At 38.3% G+C, this 20368-nt stretch overlaps 1 protein-coding gene across 5 annotated transcripts in view; it reads right to left on the bottom strand.

The window, feature by feature from the left end:
* Positions 1–20368, bottom strand: part of kaznb (kazrin, periplakin interacting protein b) — a 188728-nt gene that overhangs the window by 59552 nt on the left and 108808 nt on the right. The window contains exon 1 of one of the 5 annotated variants that reach the window (XM_056251438.1): positions 1904–2060. The exons of the other annotated variants lie outside the window; for them this stretch is intronic. Coding sequence (XP_056107413.1) covers positions 1904–2006 — 103 coding nt within the window. The 5' untranslated portion in view covers positions 2007–2060. Of the gene's footprint in view, positions 1–1903; positions 2061–20368 lie in introns of those variants that run through there. 5 annotated transcript variants of the gene reach the window in all.

Here is a 20368-nt window from a genome sequence, read left to right as displayed (position 1 = left end):
TTCTATTTAGCCTGGAAACGCTTCCAACAGGCTTGCGTGTCGCGTGAGAAATAGGCGTCGGTTTTTTTTCTAGCATGCACGCGTTTTCGGCGCGGCTCGAGACGCGCGTCACGCAGGCAGTGTGCAAGTTCTAACCTGTTAACATGGGAGCCGAAATAAAAACGGACACACCACGCAGCGGAGACGCGCACGCCACGCAGCCAGTGCGCTTCAGATGCCTTTTGAAAAGACTACAATTATTCAACCCGCCAAAGTGGCTAGTTGAAGTGACTGTGTTACCCGCCACGAGCAAAATCCACCCGCATTTGGCGGGTTGGCGGGTGTTAATGTCAAGCCCTGGGTATAATCATCCGGCATCAGTTGCGCGATATCCGCATCCAGCCCGCTCCAGAACAGGTCCATGAGCTCAATGTCATTAAGCGATCCCAGATGGCAGCAGTTCAAAAAGTCCCTCACATACTTCTCGATCAGCTGGCCATCCTGAAACATAGAGGCTAGAAATCTTCTTAGTACCTGGTTGTGGACAACTGCTGGATCCATCGTTTGGTGAGTTCTTCTGTTATGATGAGGTGGAAGCAAGGAGGAAGCAGGATCCAATTGCAGCACACTTTATTTAATAAACTCAAACTACATAAAGACTCTGGCTAGGGCACAAGACTCAGGAACAGAACCACCAACATCAATGGGGTGACAACAACAAGAACTCACAAAGACTGGACTGAAACACAGGGCTTAAATACAAGGCCAAACAAGCTAAACAAGATAACAAGGGGGCGTGGTATACATGAACACAAACGAGGAGCGGGAAAACTGAACCAAAAGCACAAAGACAGGGGGAACACAGACAGACATTACAACACTATTAATCATTTTAATCACTTTTACTCATTAATCGGACAGGACGAATCAAACTCTTCAACTCGCCTTACACAAACCCCCTCCAAATAAATAAATATACATATATATATATATATATATATATATATATATATATATATATATATATATATATATATATATATATATATATATATATAACAAAAATATGTATATTGTGATTTCTGCAGTTTTCTAGCATGTACATAGAGTAAGAATGCATAATTCATGTAAATTAATTACAGCCTCATTGCTTACTATTTTCACAGTTTTCTTGCATTGTAGTTGTCATGTTTGTTGTATGTCTGAGTTATATGTCGAGGTGATAAAAAGAGTGCGTCTCTTGCCTCCATGATGAAATTTTAGGTGCTGCTGTTTTTTTTTTTATGAGACTAATGTAAAGAATTATGTATGCCGGTTGAAAAGCTTTATGCAAAATTAAATGTGTTTACATACGTAATCGTCTTCCTATACTGCATAAATCCATTACTCAGAGTAACACCTCCTTTTATATACAAAGTGTTATCCTGAGAGTAAATGCGAGTAAAGAGTAAATATTATAAAATGCAAAAAAATATATATGTCTCTAAATAAAAAAACTATTATCTATGGTCTTGTTCATTTTGACACACAAAAACAAGGTTTCCAACCCCTGTACTACGGTAATGTAACAATGAAGGTGACATCCAAAGCGATTTCCCCCAACCCTAGCATACGAAAACCACTGGTGTCAGATGCCCTGATTCTGCTGAGCACAGTTTCAAATGATGTCCTGAAACCTGACATCTGTGAGGGTACAACCGAAAAGGTAAAAAAAATACAAATTCTTCTATTACCACAGGACAGGAACAGATCCCACACCAGCTAAAGCTTTAATCGCAGACAAATTCCACAGTAGTAAGTGGGACAACGCACATCTGGTGGGCGAAAGCCTGTGGATTATAGTCTATACTTGATGCTAATGCTAACATTCTTAGCTGTTCTTAAGAGACTGTCTAAACTATGGGAGCATGTTAACACAGTTTACCTTGTGCTAGATCCTCCTCATCCAGGTCCCAGGGCACACAGCCAGGCCAGCGCAAGCTGTCATCCAGCCAGAACCAGGGAGACGCCAAATTCGCCCTTTCCATCCCTGTGTAACTTTACCTAACTAAGGCTGCCGGTCGTTGTGGTACAGTCAGAAATCCCCTCAGTCCTATTGACCCATCCAGTGCTTCTTCAGCAGCTGGTGCAGCCCTCCCCATCCCCCTTTACTCACTGTAACACTTTCTCGCCCTGCCCAGGAAGTGGGCTGCACAGCAGATGGGTTGTCTTTCTCTTACTGTCTTTGTCTTACTGGACCCTCCCATTATACTTTAATCACAACCACTTACTGTGCAGCAATGTCACAAATATGTGATATGTATGCAAGTATAGCTTTGAAATAGAATAGCTAAAGTGTGTGACGGATACTAGTAATACTAGCCTTGACAGGATGCCTTTGATATCTCGATTAGAGAAAACGGCATCCACAAGAACACCACATCCAAACATGTCAGCAATTAGTGGGCTCGGTGACGGAGCTTAAATATTTGTGTGGGGTCACAAGAGATTTTGAATACTGCTAATAGAATGCAGCTCAAAGAATTAAAGGTAGGATAGACACTTTTTGTTGTACTGGTTGACACTCTCTTCACATCCTGATAGCAATCAATATAGTGGTCTAAATTTTAAAGCATGAACATGTTTCTTCTATGGATGTCTCAGGACCAAAAAAATGTTCATCCAATCATTGGATTCGGTCCGAATGCAATGATACGATGTCCTACCTGCCTGTCAACACATGTACTTCCATACCTCCGCACACCCTGCTCACACAGACATCACACGTCATGTTCCGTAAGGCTATGCAGAGTTGTAGACAGTCACCGAGTGCCACAAACAAACAGCAGCCGCCTTTTCAGCTCCTCCTTTACCATTCACGTCATGTCAAGTCAAGTCAAGTCATCTTCATTTATATAGCGCTTTTAACAATGGAGATTGTTTTAAAGCAGCTTTACAGAGATAAACATACAATTTACGGTAACAGAGATTGTTTTGGCTTTATAGCGATTTTGAATAATGTTATTTTCGGCTAAAGTTGGTTTTGATTGATTCACTTCCAGCAAAATTATCATTTGTTATTACATTAGGGGCCACTAAGACGACGGCGTTCTCTCTAAACAGACTTTAAACGCGAACCTGTGACCTGATGGCGTTCACATGCGCATTAAAAATTGATTCTATAGTTATATTCGTTCGAATATGTGTGCACAGGTTTGTAATTTCCCTACAAACCATGCCTAAACAAACTACTTGTCTTGCCTATAAATTTGATACCGAATTTTATTTTATCACTTCGGGGTACGCGAACCGGATTTTCAACAATGCTTTATCTGTAGAGTGGGAAAGGGATCCTCCATAGGGAGAGGATAGTTGACACTTCAGCACTGCATTGTCATCGGGTCCAGGCGAATCTCCTTCGTCCGATCTGGATACGGCCTGGATCCGGCAGGCTGCAGGAAAACCTCGGGATAAACAAAGACACTAAAGTTAGCGTAGATGCCATTCTTCTTATGATGTAACGAGTACATCAGGATTTAAGGGAAGTGTTCCCAGTTCCGGCTGACCTAATCTATGCAGCCTAACATTGAATTATCGAAGTCTATAATGTATTTTGTGTATGCTAGGTCAAAGAGATGTGTTTTTAGTCTAGCTTTGAACTGACAGAGTGTGTCTGCTTCCCGGACAATGGTAGGAAGACTGTTCCAAAGTTTTGGTGCTAAATAGGAAAAGGATCTCCCGCCAGCAGTCGATTTAGATATTCTAGGTATTATCAACTGGCCGGAATTTTGAGATCGCAATAGACGTGAAGGACTATAATGCTTTAAAAGCTCACTCAAGTACTGCGGAGCTAAACCATTTAGTGCTTTGTAAGTAATCAACAATATTTAAAAAATGTATACGATGTTTAATAGGCAGCCAATGCAGTGTTGACAGAACCGGGCTAATATGGTTATATTTCCTGGTTCTGGTAAGAACTCGAGCTGCTGCGTTTTGAACTAGCTGTAGTTTATTTATTAAGCGTGCAGGGCAACCACCCAGTAGAGCATTACAATAATCTAGCCTTGATGTCATGAACGGATTAACTAATTGTTCTGCATTTGTTAATGAGAGCATATGGCGTAATTTAGATATGTTTTTAAGATGGAAAAATGCGAAAAATGTCATAACAGTAATTACAAGATGACAATCCGTGACGTTCTACCTGGAGCTGTTAATGTCCTCATGACTTATGTGTTTCTATGTCAACAATATCAACGCCGAAATTATTCCGCAGCAGTCAGGTGGTACAACTAGAGCTTTGTAAGTTGTTTACGTTCATTATTATTGCAATGCTATGTGTTTTGAGACGAGGTAATTTAATGCTGTCTCTCATCTCGTGACGCTTGCGGACTCTGCACATGACTTTCATGTGTTTTGAAGTAGGCATGGCTTTGGAGAGCAGGATCTCATGCTTTCAAAGCTAGCTTGCTATTGCTAGCCTCTCTGAAATGCCCTACCCTATAGACCTTATGTAGCCCCGGCCCTTTTCAGCGCTGCGCTCGTTGTCTTTTGTCTTCCGGTCTGTATTTTCACAGCGATCTTGCCTATTTATGAATGAACGGCTCGTTTTAAAATCTTCCCGGTCCGCTGACATTTGTTAAGACATCTGCTTTAAACATTACAATCCTCATGATAACTTTCGTTAACTTTACATTAAGCAAATCCACTTCGAAAGCTAATTACTCCTGGACAGCAATGCCATAGAGATATACAGAGCGACCGCAAAAACGGACGTTCAAAGACAATATTCTAAAGATGGCTGCGCCCTTGTTTCTCTGGTGCATAAGGTCTATCTATACCTTTAAGGACAAGGATTTTTTTCCCTAAACAATAACATAATTTTGTTGCTTGGCATAACTAAAAAGAAAAGTTCATAAAAATGAGCTATAAGTTTCAGTGACAGAATAAGAGAGCGAAGAGAGGCGTAAAAGAAGGGAGAGACTAAGTAATTCAAGGGCACACATAAAATTCTCAGTCTGGCACAGTGTGTCCATGTCATTCCACTGCAGCAGGGCTTAATGGAGTCCAGATGGGCTTCTCCTCACTTGGGTTGCTGAGAAGATGTCAAATCAAGCAGTTTTTACTGTAATCCTCCCCAGCCTCTGGCCTTCACTGTTTGTCTTTAGCCGCTTGGACTTTCACAGCCGGAACCTGTCGTGAGTAGCCAAAACAAGAGCTCCACCTGTCCGGGTCGGAAGCCCCAGCAAACTATGGTCCTCTGAGGGAGGGAGGCGGGACTAATGGGTATTTTCAGTCACACAATTCTACAATGCAACAGTCTGGTCAGCACTTAGCACTACTGCTCATTTCACATGTGAAAAAGCAACCTTATTGTTAAGGGTCAAAGAGAAGATGGAAAACGATACTGAAAATAAAATATGACCTGATTAGGGATGTTATTGTTAACAAACTAAAACTATTTTTAAAAAAAATCTGAATCTGAAATTACATATAACTAAATGTTTACATTTTTTAAAACTAAATATAAATATAAATATGTTGCCTCAGCAACTTACCAAAATGAATACGTTTAAGTTGAGGTACTAAAATGACTAAAAAATTATAAATTAAAGCAATACAGAAATTTTTTTTGGGACAAAAGCACATATTAAAATTACTAAAACTTTAACTTTTAATATGAATAACACTAAAAAAAATGAAAACTGAAAATAAAATATATAAAAAATAAATAAAATAAATATTATTTAAATTAGTTAACTATAATAGTATAAAAATAATACTAATGGATAAAAAAAAATTAAGATAATTTGTCATCATTTACTCACCATAAGGTCTTCGCAAACATGTATGACTTCTCCTTCTGCATATTAACACAAAAGAGGATATTTTGACAATAGTTTGGGTGAACTATCCTATAATATATCTGATGAAAGTGGTCCTGATTTTGTGCTACTTGCAGGGCATGTGTGTGGTTATCCATTACTGGTTTGATATTAAAAAGTTTGGGTGTGTGTTTAGAATGCAAAAGAGACAATTAGAGCGTGGAAAAGATCAAGTGTTTTAGTGATACTTTAACTATAATAAAAAATCCAAAAAGTTACTAAACTTAATCTCAAGTTCATAGAGAATACAACTCAAGTGAAAGAAAAATAAGAAAGCAATTAACTGTCCCTGCGAACACCTGCCACCTGGCTCTTTATTCTAATACATCATGATGGAGAGTCCCCCGTCAGTCTGCCGCTTCAAAGCAATTAAAGTCTAACAGCATATTACCAATGGCTCATTCCCTGCCTCTGACAATTAAAGACTTCTCTCCATGCAATTCATCATGTGTGAAGCAAGTGTACTGGATTTATGTGGGATGATCCTGACATATTCCTTCCATTCATAACCTTTCCTTTCTAAGTGGAAATCTGCTTACAAGACAAACGTTTGGAGTTCATTCACAAGCTTAAATGACTCGGCATTTCATTCAAAAATACAGTACAGTGCTTCTTATTACACTTTAGAAAATGGAACAAGTCAGCAAAAAAAAAAAAAAAAAATTCTTTTATATATATACTACCATTTTGCTGAGTTTAACTTTAAGCTTCGGTTGAAATTGGAAGATATCATCAGAAATTTTGCAAACCATAAACTCTCTTAACTTTGATTGACACGTGAGACTGTCCAGTGCAACCGATAATTACATTCCTTTGCAAATGATCAGGATATTCTTGGCCTTTCACATCCGCTCTTTCCTGTTCTAACAATACCATATACCTGTTTCCCTCCATGTTGCCAAAAAGGAAGATGGCCCACAGCCAAGAATATTTTCCCATCAAACAGAACAAATACCATCTGTGGCTTGAAATAACTTTGAACAACTCGGCTGACCTCTTAAAGGCGAAAATGGAAATAAAGAAACGTTCAGGCCAACAACAACAAAAACACCACAAAAAAAACAGAAGGAATTAACAGATTTAAACTAGACCTGTAATTACATATTTGCATTGATAAATTGCGAATTTACTTTCCAAAACCCCCCTGTTGTTCAATCCTGGATTCCTTTCAATGTGTACTAACTCCACAGCCATCATCAGCAGCCTGCCAATTTGCTTTCATCAGCTAGCAACACAGAGATTCCACGAACAGTAATTCTGTTCCTCACGGGGCTTGTAACTAAGGCCCATAGTGACAGAATACAAAGAATAGAAGTTTAGACCAGCGTTGCTTAGTGGTTTTCAAATAGTATGAGAAAGACCATATATGTTCTCTACAAATGTCTGTGTAAATTTTGCACTACAGCAGGGTTAAAGGAGACACGAAAGACTAAGACCCTCTATAAATTATCCCATGCAATTCTGAAGAACAGTGCAGACTTGCTAAAAATATGCAGTGAAATCCCACTGCAGTGGTGAAGAGAGACTGCCCTGTCTCACCTCTTCCTAACATAAACACAACCATATTGGGAGTGAGAAGTCTTGCCATCTGTTATACATAGCGTCTGTAAAAGACACTTTGGATGTATATCTGATGCCATGAATATGAACAGCATTTTATTCTACTGTATCACTGGCAACTGATCATATAATTAAATAAATCTACACTATAATATTTCTTTAAAGGGACAGCACCCAAATCTGAACATTCTGTCCTCATGTTATTCTAAACCCATATGTCATTATTTTTTCATGGAATAAAAAAAAAGTAGGATAAAACAAATTATTACGTAGGTCTTTCCAAACAGTTGTACACAGATGTCCATCAAGCTACAAAAAAGACATAAAGTTAGTCTATACAAAAATACTTCTACTAAAAAATTATACTAAAATACATTTTAATGACTCCTAGACTAACTAAAATAAAAATTAAAAAGTCCTCAAATTTTGGATTTAGTTTTTTAAAATACACTATGAATAGTACACTAATATACTATGAAACCTTTACATCCTGCTGGCATTAAGCTTATAAATACCATTATAGCAATATCAATAGATTGTGCTGCTAAATGCCATTGAACATTTTTAGTTAAATTTGTAAAATAATAAAACTACAGACAAAGTTAAATGTTTAAAACTACAGAAACAGTAAAATAAAAATAACAATGAAAAAAAAACCCATCAAATTAAATTAAAAAAGCTAAAAAAAAAGAAATAAAAGTTAAATTAAAATGATCTAAACTATAACCCTGCAAATGGGCTTGGACATATTAAGATTTATTAATCATTTTTGAGAGAACTGTTCCTTTAAGCTATCATGTTATGTTAAAATAACTCTATTCAAGGACTGCAATAACCACTAACCCCAGCAACAAATTCTGCAATAAAGAGAAGCATCACAGATTGAAAAAGGCATTTATGAAATGAAACAGGACACAGTAACTGGCATTACAATTACAATCTGTTTAGTGTCCAGATGGTGATTGTTTTCTTTTATCTATACTGCCAAAATGGAAAGCGGCATAAACCTGTGTTTTCCCCATCTGGTCCGAGGCGGTGAATTAAGGCGAACTTGCAGGATGTGGTGACTGCACTGATCAACTGGAAAAGGTCAAGCAGAAGGTTTGTAAAGCAGCCATGTTTGCTAGCTGGAAAGGGCCGCCCAGCTCAGAGCTGCGAGTTGGCAGCGTCTCAAATCTGTACAGTGACTTAGTATTCATGAAGGTTTGAGTCAGGGTTTGCAGATTGACATGAGGGCTGAGTTTGTTTCCATTGTGGTCTGAAACAAAGAGGCATGCGCCTGCCCCGCCAGCTACCTGGTGGGGGCTGTTGAAAAAGACAACTGTGAGAGGTGCCACACTCCATTTCACACTCGTTTCAAAGGTGTGAAGTCCCCTGCTTTTCACTTCACCGCCAGTGTGCAATGCTTTTACCTGTCAGCGGGCTGTGTACTGTGTATTCACAGTTGATACAGAGTCAAGACCAACATCAATCCATTCAATGAAAGAACTGCAAACAGGCAATGCATGCTAGCAACAAGTTTAGGGCCAAATTGTATCACTACACTATTTGTTTACAACTACAAACACTATTAGCTCAAGGCTAAAAGGCAGATGTAACGTCTTTAGTGATCATACTAAATTCTTCAGCTAGCTATCTTTGACTTATTGGGGTTTTAATGAAGTGCAATGCTAAATCAGTGACCTAAATGATAATTTCATACTGCATTGTCCCCATGATTAGCTGTTTACATGGACCCTAATGAGATTAAGGGAGTAATACAATTGAGTTAGAGCTCATGTAAACAGAATATTGAGATTATGGTAATATGATTATGCTTATAATTGCAGTAACCATAACTGCAGTAAAATTTGTGGAGTACTGCGGTTTTAATTGAACTATACAGATATGTACACTAATGTTTAAAGGTTTGGGGCTGGTGTGATTTTTTAAATGTTTTTGAAAGAAGCCTATTATGTTCACCAATACTGCATTTATTGGAAAAATACAGTAAAACCTAATATTGTGAAATGTTATTACAATTTAAAATGACTGTTTTCTATTGCAAAGCTGAATTTTCAGCTGCCATTTGATGCGTTCACACCATGTCGAAATTACCGTTTAATTAGCCCAAATTATTGACAATACGTGACATTCTATTCTGAGCTGTTCCTGCTAAATTAATCTGCAGTGGTCAGGTTGTACAGCAGTTATGCGGTACAAGTAGGAGCTCTCCGAAATTTCACATCTCACAAGCTGAAATTACAAGCTCTACGAGGAAGTGACCGCTTTTTAAGAGTTGAAATCTCGTAATTACAGTAATTGCAATATGGCGTGACCGCACCTTTACTCCAGTCTTCAGTGTCACATGATCCTTCAGAAATCCTTCTGATATGCTGATATGGTGCTCAAGAAACATTTGTGATTACTCTTAACTCTTAACTAAAAAAACAGTTGAGCTGCTTAATATTTTTGCAAACCATGATAAATATTTTTCAGGATTCTTTGATGAATAGAAAGAATAGAAATCTTAAGTAACATTATACAAATCTTAACTGTCAATTTTGATAGTTGCTGAACAGTGTTGGGGAAAGTTATTTTTTGAAAGTAATGCATAACAATATCGCGTTACTCCCTTAAAAAGTAAATAATTGCATTACTTAGTTACTTTTTAAGAAAAGTAATACATTTGTGTTACTTTTTGTCATCTGGGCTTGGGCTTGTTATTTTTGGGCAAATGTAAAGGCCCTTTCACATTAAAATTGAAATAATAAGGCCGAAGGAAATGCAAATTCACGTGTGTACAGTAGAGGGCACAGCTCAAACAAACCTTTCAGCTGTTCTGCCATTTTGGATTGCAGAAGAATAGGATGCAGGAGAAGAAAGTTTAACACTTACTTCAACAATAAAAACAAAAAATCTAAAGTCATTTTTGCTTATGGTTTAACTGATTCATCGAAGGTCAGCAGCAAGTACATTGATCAATAAAGTGAGATTAAATGCAAAAAAAAACAAAGGTTTGCGTAGTATTCTGATTTTGAATTTCACTGACTATATTCATTTTAATGAATACTGAATCTTCTTTTGTGCAAGTGAGATTAGTAAATGCATGCTCACATTTAGTCCAGAACTACAATAAGCATCATATTCTCACTCTGTACCGATTTCACTCAACATGAGGACAAGAGAGCTGTCAGTCAATAAATAGGAAAACAAAGTAACCTGCGTAACTTATTTGACAAAAGTAACTGTAATGCATTACTTTACTAGTTACTTGAAAAAAGTATTCTGATTACGTAACTCGAGTTACTGGTAATGTGTAACCCCCAAAACTGTTGCTGAATAAAAGTATTAATTTCATTAAAAAAAACCTGGCTGACCCCTTTTATCGCATTGCTATCACTCTGACCAAAGGAATATAGTGCAGCAGACAAATGACGTTATGTACGATATTTTTAGGCACATTTAACAAATACAAACATCAGCAACAAACATGCCTACTGCAGTCAAATTGAACATTTTGTGTTAAAGCTTGGGGTACAAGTGAACAAAATGGCACAAACAGGATGGAATGGAATGGAACAAAAAGCACGTAAACAGGAGTAAAGATGTTTGCCATTATCAGACTATTCATGTGCATGTAAACACAGCCTTTGACTTCAACCACTACATTCAAAGTCAGCTAGTAATGTTTCCAGTTCTGTGTGCCATCACTACAACATCTCACATGCGTTTCTGCTAAAGTCTTTCTCTGCTCTGGAATAATGGTGGGAAAAATGCCTTCTTCCTCTAGTGTAGTTGGTCTTTTAAAAGTAAATATAACCATTTCTTTCCCACTCAAATTGCTCTTCATATTGCAGTGTTCACATGATTGACGAGTTTATTTTGGAATTGTTTGTTTACTCATTCAGAAAATGCAATGAAGGAAACCGCACATTTGAAATACTACCTTGCGTGGTTCTTTAGCTCTGAGCTAAAGGTAACTGATCATTCTTTACTTTCACCACAAAAGGTAATTCTTCATCCTCACATTCTGCTGAAGCACAAGCTTTCCAGATCCTTCAACCACCAGTGACGCCCACAACCCTGCTACTTGCGGAGGTATTGAGCGGGGCTCTTGAGGTGGAGCAAAAAAGAGTTGGGTTTCGGACAACATCCCACAGCAGAATCCAGCTGACAGACTAGCCATGGTTAATTATGAAGCTCATGGAAAAATGTTTCAAATGAAAGCCAGTCAAAATGGTGAATGAATGAATTTCATTGTTTTCTTTCCAGGAATAAAGGAGGAGGATCTCACCACACCACCATTTCTAAAGAGCCACAATATGGTGAGGAAAGTCAATTCATAGAGACTAAATGGTGAAAGAGAGTGAAATGGTGGGCTCAAGAGAAGGAACTGCTATCTGGAGGGCAGGCTTAACTCTGGCTGGAGAGTAAGGCAGAGTAATGTATTAAGGGCAGGAATGGCAACATTTGAACAAGACCTTCATTATGGGGCTAAAATTGCATAAGTGCGCACAAGACCGCTAAACATAAAAGTTCAGAAATGTCTTTTTACAACTGTCAATGCCAGACAGAAGGTGCTCATCATATAGCATATGGTAAGCATGTGGTAGCCTGGAGTACAAGATAATACTAGTAATTATCTAATCAAGATGTCCGCTGAAACAAGGTGAAAATGAACAGTGGCATATGATAATGTGATAAAACCAAAATCACGTCTGGTTTTAATATCTTTCTCAAGCTATTTATTTTTTGCTAGTTATCATGCAGCCGTGCCTCAAAGCAATGGAAATTATGTGACAGCTGATCAAACTGAGGACCTTAATTTCAACATAATCTTCCTCTGAGAGACAGACACTATTTGCTGGGATCATGACAAATGTGCTTGGAGCATCTTCTGGAAACAAATTAGATCTGTAAAATGTCCGTCACATTTCATATTGAGTGTATTTTACCCCACTAATCAGGGCAAAGAGTGTCTCTTCTTCAAGACCTGAACAATTTCGCAAACAGAAATATTTTAATTAGCAATTAGCCAAGTTTGGATGGTTAGCATGATTCGCCAAGCCCTTTCAGGTAAATGTTGTTGCAACTTTTGTGGTCACATGAGCAAAGATGACTGACTTCAAATTGCTTTCTTCAGTGAGATCCTGCCCTAGCTGCACAACTGCCATTGAGATAAATGGGAATGCTAATGGATAGCTCTCTCCAGGTATTGCAGTCCTGCTTGGTTGAATCTTACACTTTGTGTCTCACAAATGAACTAGCTCTGCACACCCGTTTTTCATTTCAATCTGTCAGAGCCCGTCTCAGAATGCATACATACTGCCAGAGGAAGGTCTCTGCTCGCTCTTTTACAGCTAAAGCAATGGGGCGTTTTAATGGGATGAGCTGGGACTTTTCAAATGAGTGCTCAAGCATTCTTCAACTTCCTCGCTTGCAGTCGTTTGAAGTCTGGACTCGAGTAAGATTTGCTTGATTTAAGGTGAAAACTCAGGACTGGGTTTGTGCAGATGGAAGGAATATGAAATGGGAGATTGACTCCACCTCCTATAGAAGAAAAGAGAAAGGGAATGGTGAGGGGAAAAGTATTAGTATTTATGTGTGGGTACACATCCAAATGGTGCTCTGGTGAAACAAGAAACCCTTTGCTACTTCCTGTTCATTTCACGAAGAGGCAATAACATTCCTTCCCAAGTGTAGTTCTTGGTCAACCCCGGCCAGATGTTTCAACATCACTGATGATGGCTTAAAGGTGATGTCAGACCCCATTCACCCAATGAAATGATCTGACCTCTCGTCAGAGAAATTGCTGAAAAAAGCGTTCATTAATAGTTTTTTTGTAAATGATCGTGTTTACTAAAATTGTGAAAATTAATCAAGTTTAATTCAAACTTACTGATATTTTTAACAATCCACTAACAAAACAAATCTAGAAAGATTACGATTGCATCAAGTAATCTAACTGGAGTCAATTAAGATTATAGTCAATAATATAAGATTAATCAAAAGTTTAATTGTAAAAAAATGTCATGTTTTTGAAAGAAGTCACTTATGTTCACTAAGCAGGGCTCTAGAGTGCGACCAATTTGGTCGCATATGCGACCAAAATTTGTAAGGGTGCGACTAAAATTTTTCCAAGGTCGCACCGGTGCACCTAACGTCCTCACGTCTGCTGCCTCTCCACGAACGAAGCGCTTGTTCTCCTTTGTCGGAACTCACACTCATGGTTGGATCATATCGTGGTCTAAACCAATCAGAGACGGAGATAGGGCGGGTCTTTGCCTCTGATTGGCTGTGGTAGGCCTACACTGCTCCGTGCTGTGTGACTGAAATTGCGACCTGAGCACCAGAGAATCAGTTACGGCAATCAGCATCGGCAAAAGAAACGCAAGAAAACAGACGACGAACAATGAAAAGAAATAGACCCATAGAGTTTTTTCTTTAAGAAAAGTAGGCCTGTTCCCCCCAACACTCTCCCCGGTAGGGATGGATACCGAAACCCGGTATTCAACTTCTGAAAGACCGCTGTATCGAAAATACACATAGGCCTACTATTTATTATTACTATAAAGACGTTATTTAAAAAAAATAATTTATCTTGCGAGCCTTTTCTGTGTATAATAATATTACACCATTTTTGCTATTCGCAGTCCAAGAGAGAAAGAGAGAGAGATCTCTCACGCGGAGCCACAGCGCGCACAACACGACAGCTCTGCTTAATGAGTGACGACGGCAGAACTAAATATTCAAACGTAGCCTGGTTACACTTTAGGTCTGTGATATTAGTCTGATTTTATTTTAGATTTCGGCTTCCAAAGATTATTAAAAAATATATATAGAGGTAAAACCATTAAAAACTACAGCCACATTCGGTCTTGCGCAGCTTCCTTCCCTTCGCAGCAGTGCGCTGTCATTTCTCCCTAAAACTCAAACTTAACGACAGAATCAGCTCGTGATTGTTGTAAAATGCAGTCCAGCTACTGTTGCTAAATTGCGGGATGCGTTTAATAATAAAAAGAGCTATTAAAAGCACAAAAGTCTGCACAAGAGATACTGTTCCCAAGGCGACGCGCGCTCCGAAACAGACCAACGAGACAAGCAAATTATACTTTGGGTTTCATGTGCGTGTCTAAACTATCAAATGTACACAAAAATATGTCAGAATGACCGGCTTGTATTCACAGCTCTTGAATTAATAACTTCAGCTTTAATAAGCATTATCTATCTATGATAAAATATGCAGTGTTATTTTACATTTGATTACTTTATTAGATTTCTTTTTAGACCATACTTGAACAGTATAATGTTAGTAGACCTTCCTGAAATTAAAGCACTGTGTAGGCCTATATAATGTTTATCTTTGTTTATAAAACAAAAAGAACCGATAAGAATACTGTTAAAGTACCGGATCGATAAGCAGTATCGGTAAGAGTACTAATACCGTTAAAACCTTATGGATACCCATCCCTACTCCCCGGTCAATGCTCCGACAACAGCCCAGACATGAAGCTACTTCAGCCACCAGTCTCCCCAGTCCCTGTAAGATGCCAAACCCTGGTCCTTCGTCGGAGATGGCATCCGACTCAAGAGGTAGAGCCTACCGAGCCTGAGCTAGAGACTCAAAATAGTTAGTTTGGCAGCTCAGTGAAGCACTTAAAAAAAAAAAAAAATGTATATACAGTATAACGGTGCTTCAAATAAAAAAAAGTATTTACCTACACCTTATTCTTGTTTAAAATCATTTACATAATATATATGAATGTATATGGAGCATGATAAAAAGCTGAGCTTGAAATTGTGGCGTTAAAGGCGACGCGAGCCGAGGAAACATTTGGGTGCACCTAAATTTTGTGCTGGTGCACCTAAATAAAAAAGTTAGGCGCACCAGTGCAACCAAGGCAAAAAGTTAGTCTGGAGCCCTGCTAAGGCTGATTTCATTAAAGATACACTAAAAACTTTAATATTGTGAAGTAGTATTACTATTTTAAAAATCAGCTTTCTATTTTAATTGATTTGAAAATGTAATTTCTTCTTGTGATGGCACAGCTGTGGTCATTTTCAGTGTCACATGATCCTTCAGAAAACATTCTAATATGCTGATTTAGTGCTGAAAAAGCATTTATTATCAATCTTGAAAACAGTCGTGCTGCTTGAATTTCTCTCAGGATTTTTGGATGAATAGACAGTTCCAAAGAACAGCATTTATTTTAAATAGTAACAATGTAAAAGTCATTACTGTCACTTTTGATTAATTCAATGCGTCTTATTTAATTAATTTCTTTAAAAAAAATTTTTTTATATATATGGGTTCTTACTAAAATTAGATATGACACAAGGGATAAAGTAAGGGACACCCACACTAGTCGACAACAATTTTAACCCTCTCTTATCTCTACATTGCTTTCACCTGCTCACATCTATCCTTGAGCATCATTCCCTCTTTCCAGTCTGTAGTCCACAGTGGGATAACTCACCCATAGCTTTCTTTCTGATTCCCTCCAGATGTGCATCAGGATGGATGATACATCTAATGTATCCTTCCGAAGCGGGCACAGGAAGCACTATTTCACTTACCAGTGCATAGAAAAAAAAGTTATAGTGGCTAACATATGGTCTTCAGAAGCCTCAGATTCCCACAAAGCGATATAAACGACATGAAGGATGCATAATGTCTCATTTCCTGAGCCCCAACCCTGTAACTACGGTCTGCTGAGAAAATATGTGGCATGTCACAGCTTATTGTGTTATGATGAGAGGGCCTAGTGAGGGAGGCTGAGAGACAGACAGCGCGCAGTGGGCTGTGAAGAAAAGAAACTGGGGAGAGAGGAAAGAGAAGAGATGGGGAGAGGAGAAGGGAAGAGCCTGCAGCCATTGCAGCACTGGAGCATGAAACAGGGCCCTGTGCTCTGCCTCGCCAATCATTCACTCTTTAGATAAGGAATTATGCCTCTCACAAGACACGCGTGGCTGAGAGATGACCAAACTGAAGAATAAACTAAGAGACAGGTCACATCAAGGCAAAGAGAGATTTTGTGAAATGGCATTTGCTGCTACTCCTCCTCGCTCTCCATTTAAAAAGCTATCTTGTCTCTGCTATATATACAGAAAATATGACACCATTCAGGCCAACTAAAAATCATAATTTCATACTTTCGATTTCACTTTTGCCACAATCGTGAAACGTCCACACCAAGGCAGTATTTTTGTGGCCATTTTACCCAGCTGCATCTGACTTGCGTGGAGGACAGGGCCATCTGCAGTCACCCAAAGGGACGATGGAGATCCTTGAGGTGATTGACAGGGCTGTCTACATTAACACCCGCTGCTATCGGCTTAGGAGAGTTAGGAAAATCTATACCGACTATCAAAACAAACATGAATGAGTTTACACAGGGTTACCAACAGAGGGCGCATTAAATAGACTTAGTCTAGTGTCAGCACACAAGTCGGACCTCGTCAGCGGCTTTTTGGCCAACTGAGCATGTTGAATACGCATCAGGCAGTAGGTGAGACAGATCATTCTGATTGGCTGTTCAGCTTAGCAAACCAGTTCACGCGAAGAGCAGCGAAAGTGATGCTAGTTGATCGTTGGCTGTAGTCCAAGCGCAACTTTTTGGCCCAGACGCACACAATTATTTGTTATATATGACAAAAAACCCTAACCCATATATATATATATATATATATACTGTATGTATATAGTTACGTAAAAATTGGAAAAGAAAATGCATGACCTTGAAATAAAAATTAGGCAAGCTTTGAGGTTCAATAATTTTGAATAAAAGTAATACTGATGCAATGGTTTATACATCTGCATTCTCAAAATAGGCCTAAATGTTTTTGTTTGATTTATGATTTATGTAAAAAAAGCCATAAACTACCCTACCCTATATTTTTACCAACAAATGGTTTGGCATACTATGAGAGTATTTTTAGAACAAATATGACGGGTAAAATGAGACCATGACGAAAGTTTTACAGCCACGTCCATCACAGTGACAAACAATGATTAATTGCAGCACAACCCCTGGTTTCCAGCAATCGCTCATAAAAGGTTTATGGATTCATAAAGACTGCTCTTAAAATGTTTTTGCGATATTTAACCCTTTGCCAATCTGAGTGATGGCTGTCCAAAACAATGAATTAAATATGAGTGAACAACAACCAATGACTGGGAAAAAAAACTGTAAATTTAACTTGCCTTGAGCTGCTAAGGTTAATCAAGGTCACATTCCCATAAGGAATGATTTATTTTAGCCCAATTTTACCACTGAAATGGACAATTAGTAATTCCTGGAATGGTTTTCCTTCTGGGAGAAGTATGTGTGGATTAGGGAGATATCTGGAGGAGTGATCTATAACTACTCCTCTGAAAGGGCAAACTGATTTTTTCCTTCTCAAAATGTGCCTAAGCTCATGGCTGGTAATAAAGTCTCCAGAGAAAAATGTGTGTGCATGTTTTCTAGATTATTTGCCCATCCCATGTGGCGAGGTCCTGCCTTAAGGCTGTTGTTTGGACACAGTTCACCTCACATTGCATTGGTCATAGACAGGGCGTGGTTCAGGGAGGCCATGCTGCGGTTTGGAGATGGGAGGAGAAGGAAAAAGACGGAAGGGGAGAGAGAAATCTCCCCACTCTCTGGGATCTGACAGGAAAAGTGGGAGATCTCATGGGGCGAAAGAGATACTCCCTCTTTCTTTGAAAACAAAGATGTACTGTAATCCGTCTCAAGTGTACTAGTGCAGCTAACTAGAGCAAACACCACGCTAGTATTAACGCTTTTTCCACCCAAATAGTTCTGGTTCCCATGCCAGGAGATCTGTGGAGCTCGCTGAGAACCAGGCCGTATCTCCAGTGACTTGAGAGGTGAACGATGAACTAAGGGCCTGCATGAACGACCCCTAACTGATGATGTTACAACACAACCTTTCCCCAAACAAACATGGAACATTACTGTCTTAAAACATACATTACCATTCAAAAGTTTGTGGACAGATTTTTTAATGTTTTTGAAAGAGAGTATCTTATGCTCACCAAGGCTGCAATTATTTGATCAAATAAACAGTAAAATCAGTAATATTGTGAAATATTACTTCAATTTCTTATAACGGTTTTCTATTTGAAAATATTTTCTATTTACTTCTCTGATGCAAAGCTGAATTTTCAGCATCATTACTCCAGTCTTCAGTGTCACGTGATACTTCAGAAATCATTCTAATATGCTGATTTGGTACTCAAGATAGATTTCTTATGATTATTATCAAAGTTGAAAACAGTTGTGCTGCTTAATACTTTGTGGAAACTGTGATCTAGTTTGTAACATTAAGAAGTCATGGAAATTTATTTTATAGGGACATTTCACCCAAAATGATGTCATCATTTATTTACAATCATGACCTTCCAAACCTATATGACTGACATATGAGGAATCATTTGAGGAACACAAGAGGATATGTTAAAAAAAGGTTTTATTTTTAGTTTTTATTAAAGTCAATGGGGTCCAATGCTGTTTTGGCCACCACTGACTTTTATTATATTGACAAAAACATCTGAAATATTCCTTTTTGTTCTTCATAAGAAATAAAGTCATACAGATTTTGAACATCATTATGGAGTAAAAGGGGAGAACCATCCCCTTCAAAACATCATTAAGTATTCTATATTGAATATAACATTTTCTAATTATGCTCAGCTCTAAAATGTTTTATTGGCAAGAAAGTGCGCTTTGTAAATCTCCATTATTACCCAAAAAACAGTATTGATGAATGACTGAGTCATGGAAATACATTAATCAAAATGTATGGGAACTAACATTGGTGTGGAGTTGACCCAGAGCCATCTTTTTGGAGGTGGAAACATGCAGAACAGTCTCAAGTTCTTGAACCAGCACCAGGCCCATGTCTATGAAAAAAGGACATATGTAACAACGAACAAGAGAAACCTAAGAAGAAAACTACAGGGAAGAAAAGACACATCCCTGGGTTCCAACACCCAGCAAGCATTGCTTAACCTTTCCAACAAATCCTCAAAAATTCATCCACGTTTTAGATAAAATAAAATCCCACAAAATCAGCGAGGCGCAACACCTCCCAAAGGCTGATTTAAAAGCAATTTAAAACATCACCTCTGTCTGCGGGCGTTTTATTGAGTTCACTCGGTCGCATTTCTCTCTGCTTATCACTTTCTCAGGGTTGCGGGGGGTTTAGCATGCTGGCTTGTGCGAGTCCCACTAGTGTTGGCATAAATCACAAGGGCACTGCAAAGCCATAAGCTCCACCGCAGGCTTCTTAACACCCTGCCTACTGCCTCCGGCTACTGCCACTGATGCTGGCAGCGCTGTCATCTGATTATACTCATAATGGCTTGTCACAATCTTTTTCATCAGTTTAAATTTAGTATTAGCTTGTTGGATTGCTTTGTGTCAACCTGGCAGAGGAAAATTACAATTATGAGTGTTCCTCTATTATGCACAGCTCAGAAGAGAAACAGGCACTGTAAAAAAAAAATGTTTTACACCTGTTTGAACTTAAAAACTTAATTCAGTTTCTGCCTTGAATTTTTAAGTATAATCAACTTGGTTTTACAAGTACTTTAAAATTAAACCGACTTAAAAATCGAGTTGACACTTGTATAACATGAAATTGCTTAAATTATTTTGATGAGCTAAAGTAATGTAAAAACAAATTGCCATGACCTACTTATTATTTGTAGTTTAAATGTTTACATGTTACTTACAGCTTGTTTGGGCTAGTTTAAGTGAAGTTAACATCACATAGCCAGACCTTTAAAGAGAAGAATAAGATTTGGTTCAGGGTCCACAGTTCACAATGAAGCTGATTCGGGCCAAAAAACTGCCATGATAAAAAGAGATTGAAAAAGACCAATTACAGTTTAGTTGCCTCTGCTTTATATCTGAAATACATTAGTATACTGTATACACATGGAAGGAAAAAAATAAAATACAAAAGCAGTGGAAGAG

The sequence above is a fragment of the Rhinichthys klamathensis genome, unplaced genomic scaffold, assembly GCF_029890125.1.
Source record: "Rhinichthys klamathensis goyatoka isolate OS25496 unplaced genomic scaffold, OSU_Roscu_1.1 h1tg000082l_1, whole genome shotgun sequence".
NCBI lineage: Eukaryota > Metazoa > Chordata > Actinopteri > Cypriniformes > Leuciscidae > Rhinichthys > Rhinichthys klamathensis.
This window is presented reverse-complemented; position numbering and strand designations above follow the sequence as displayed.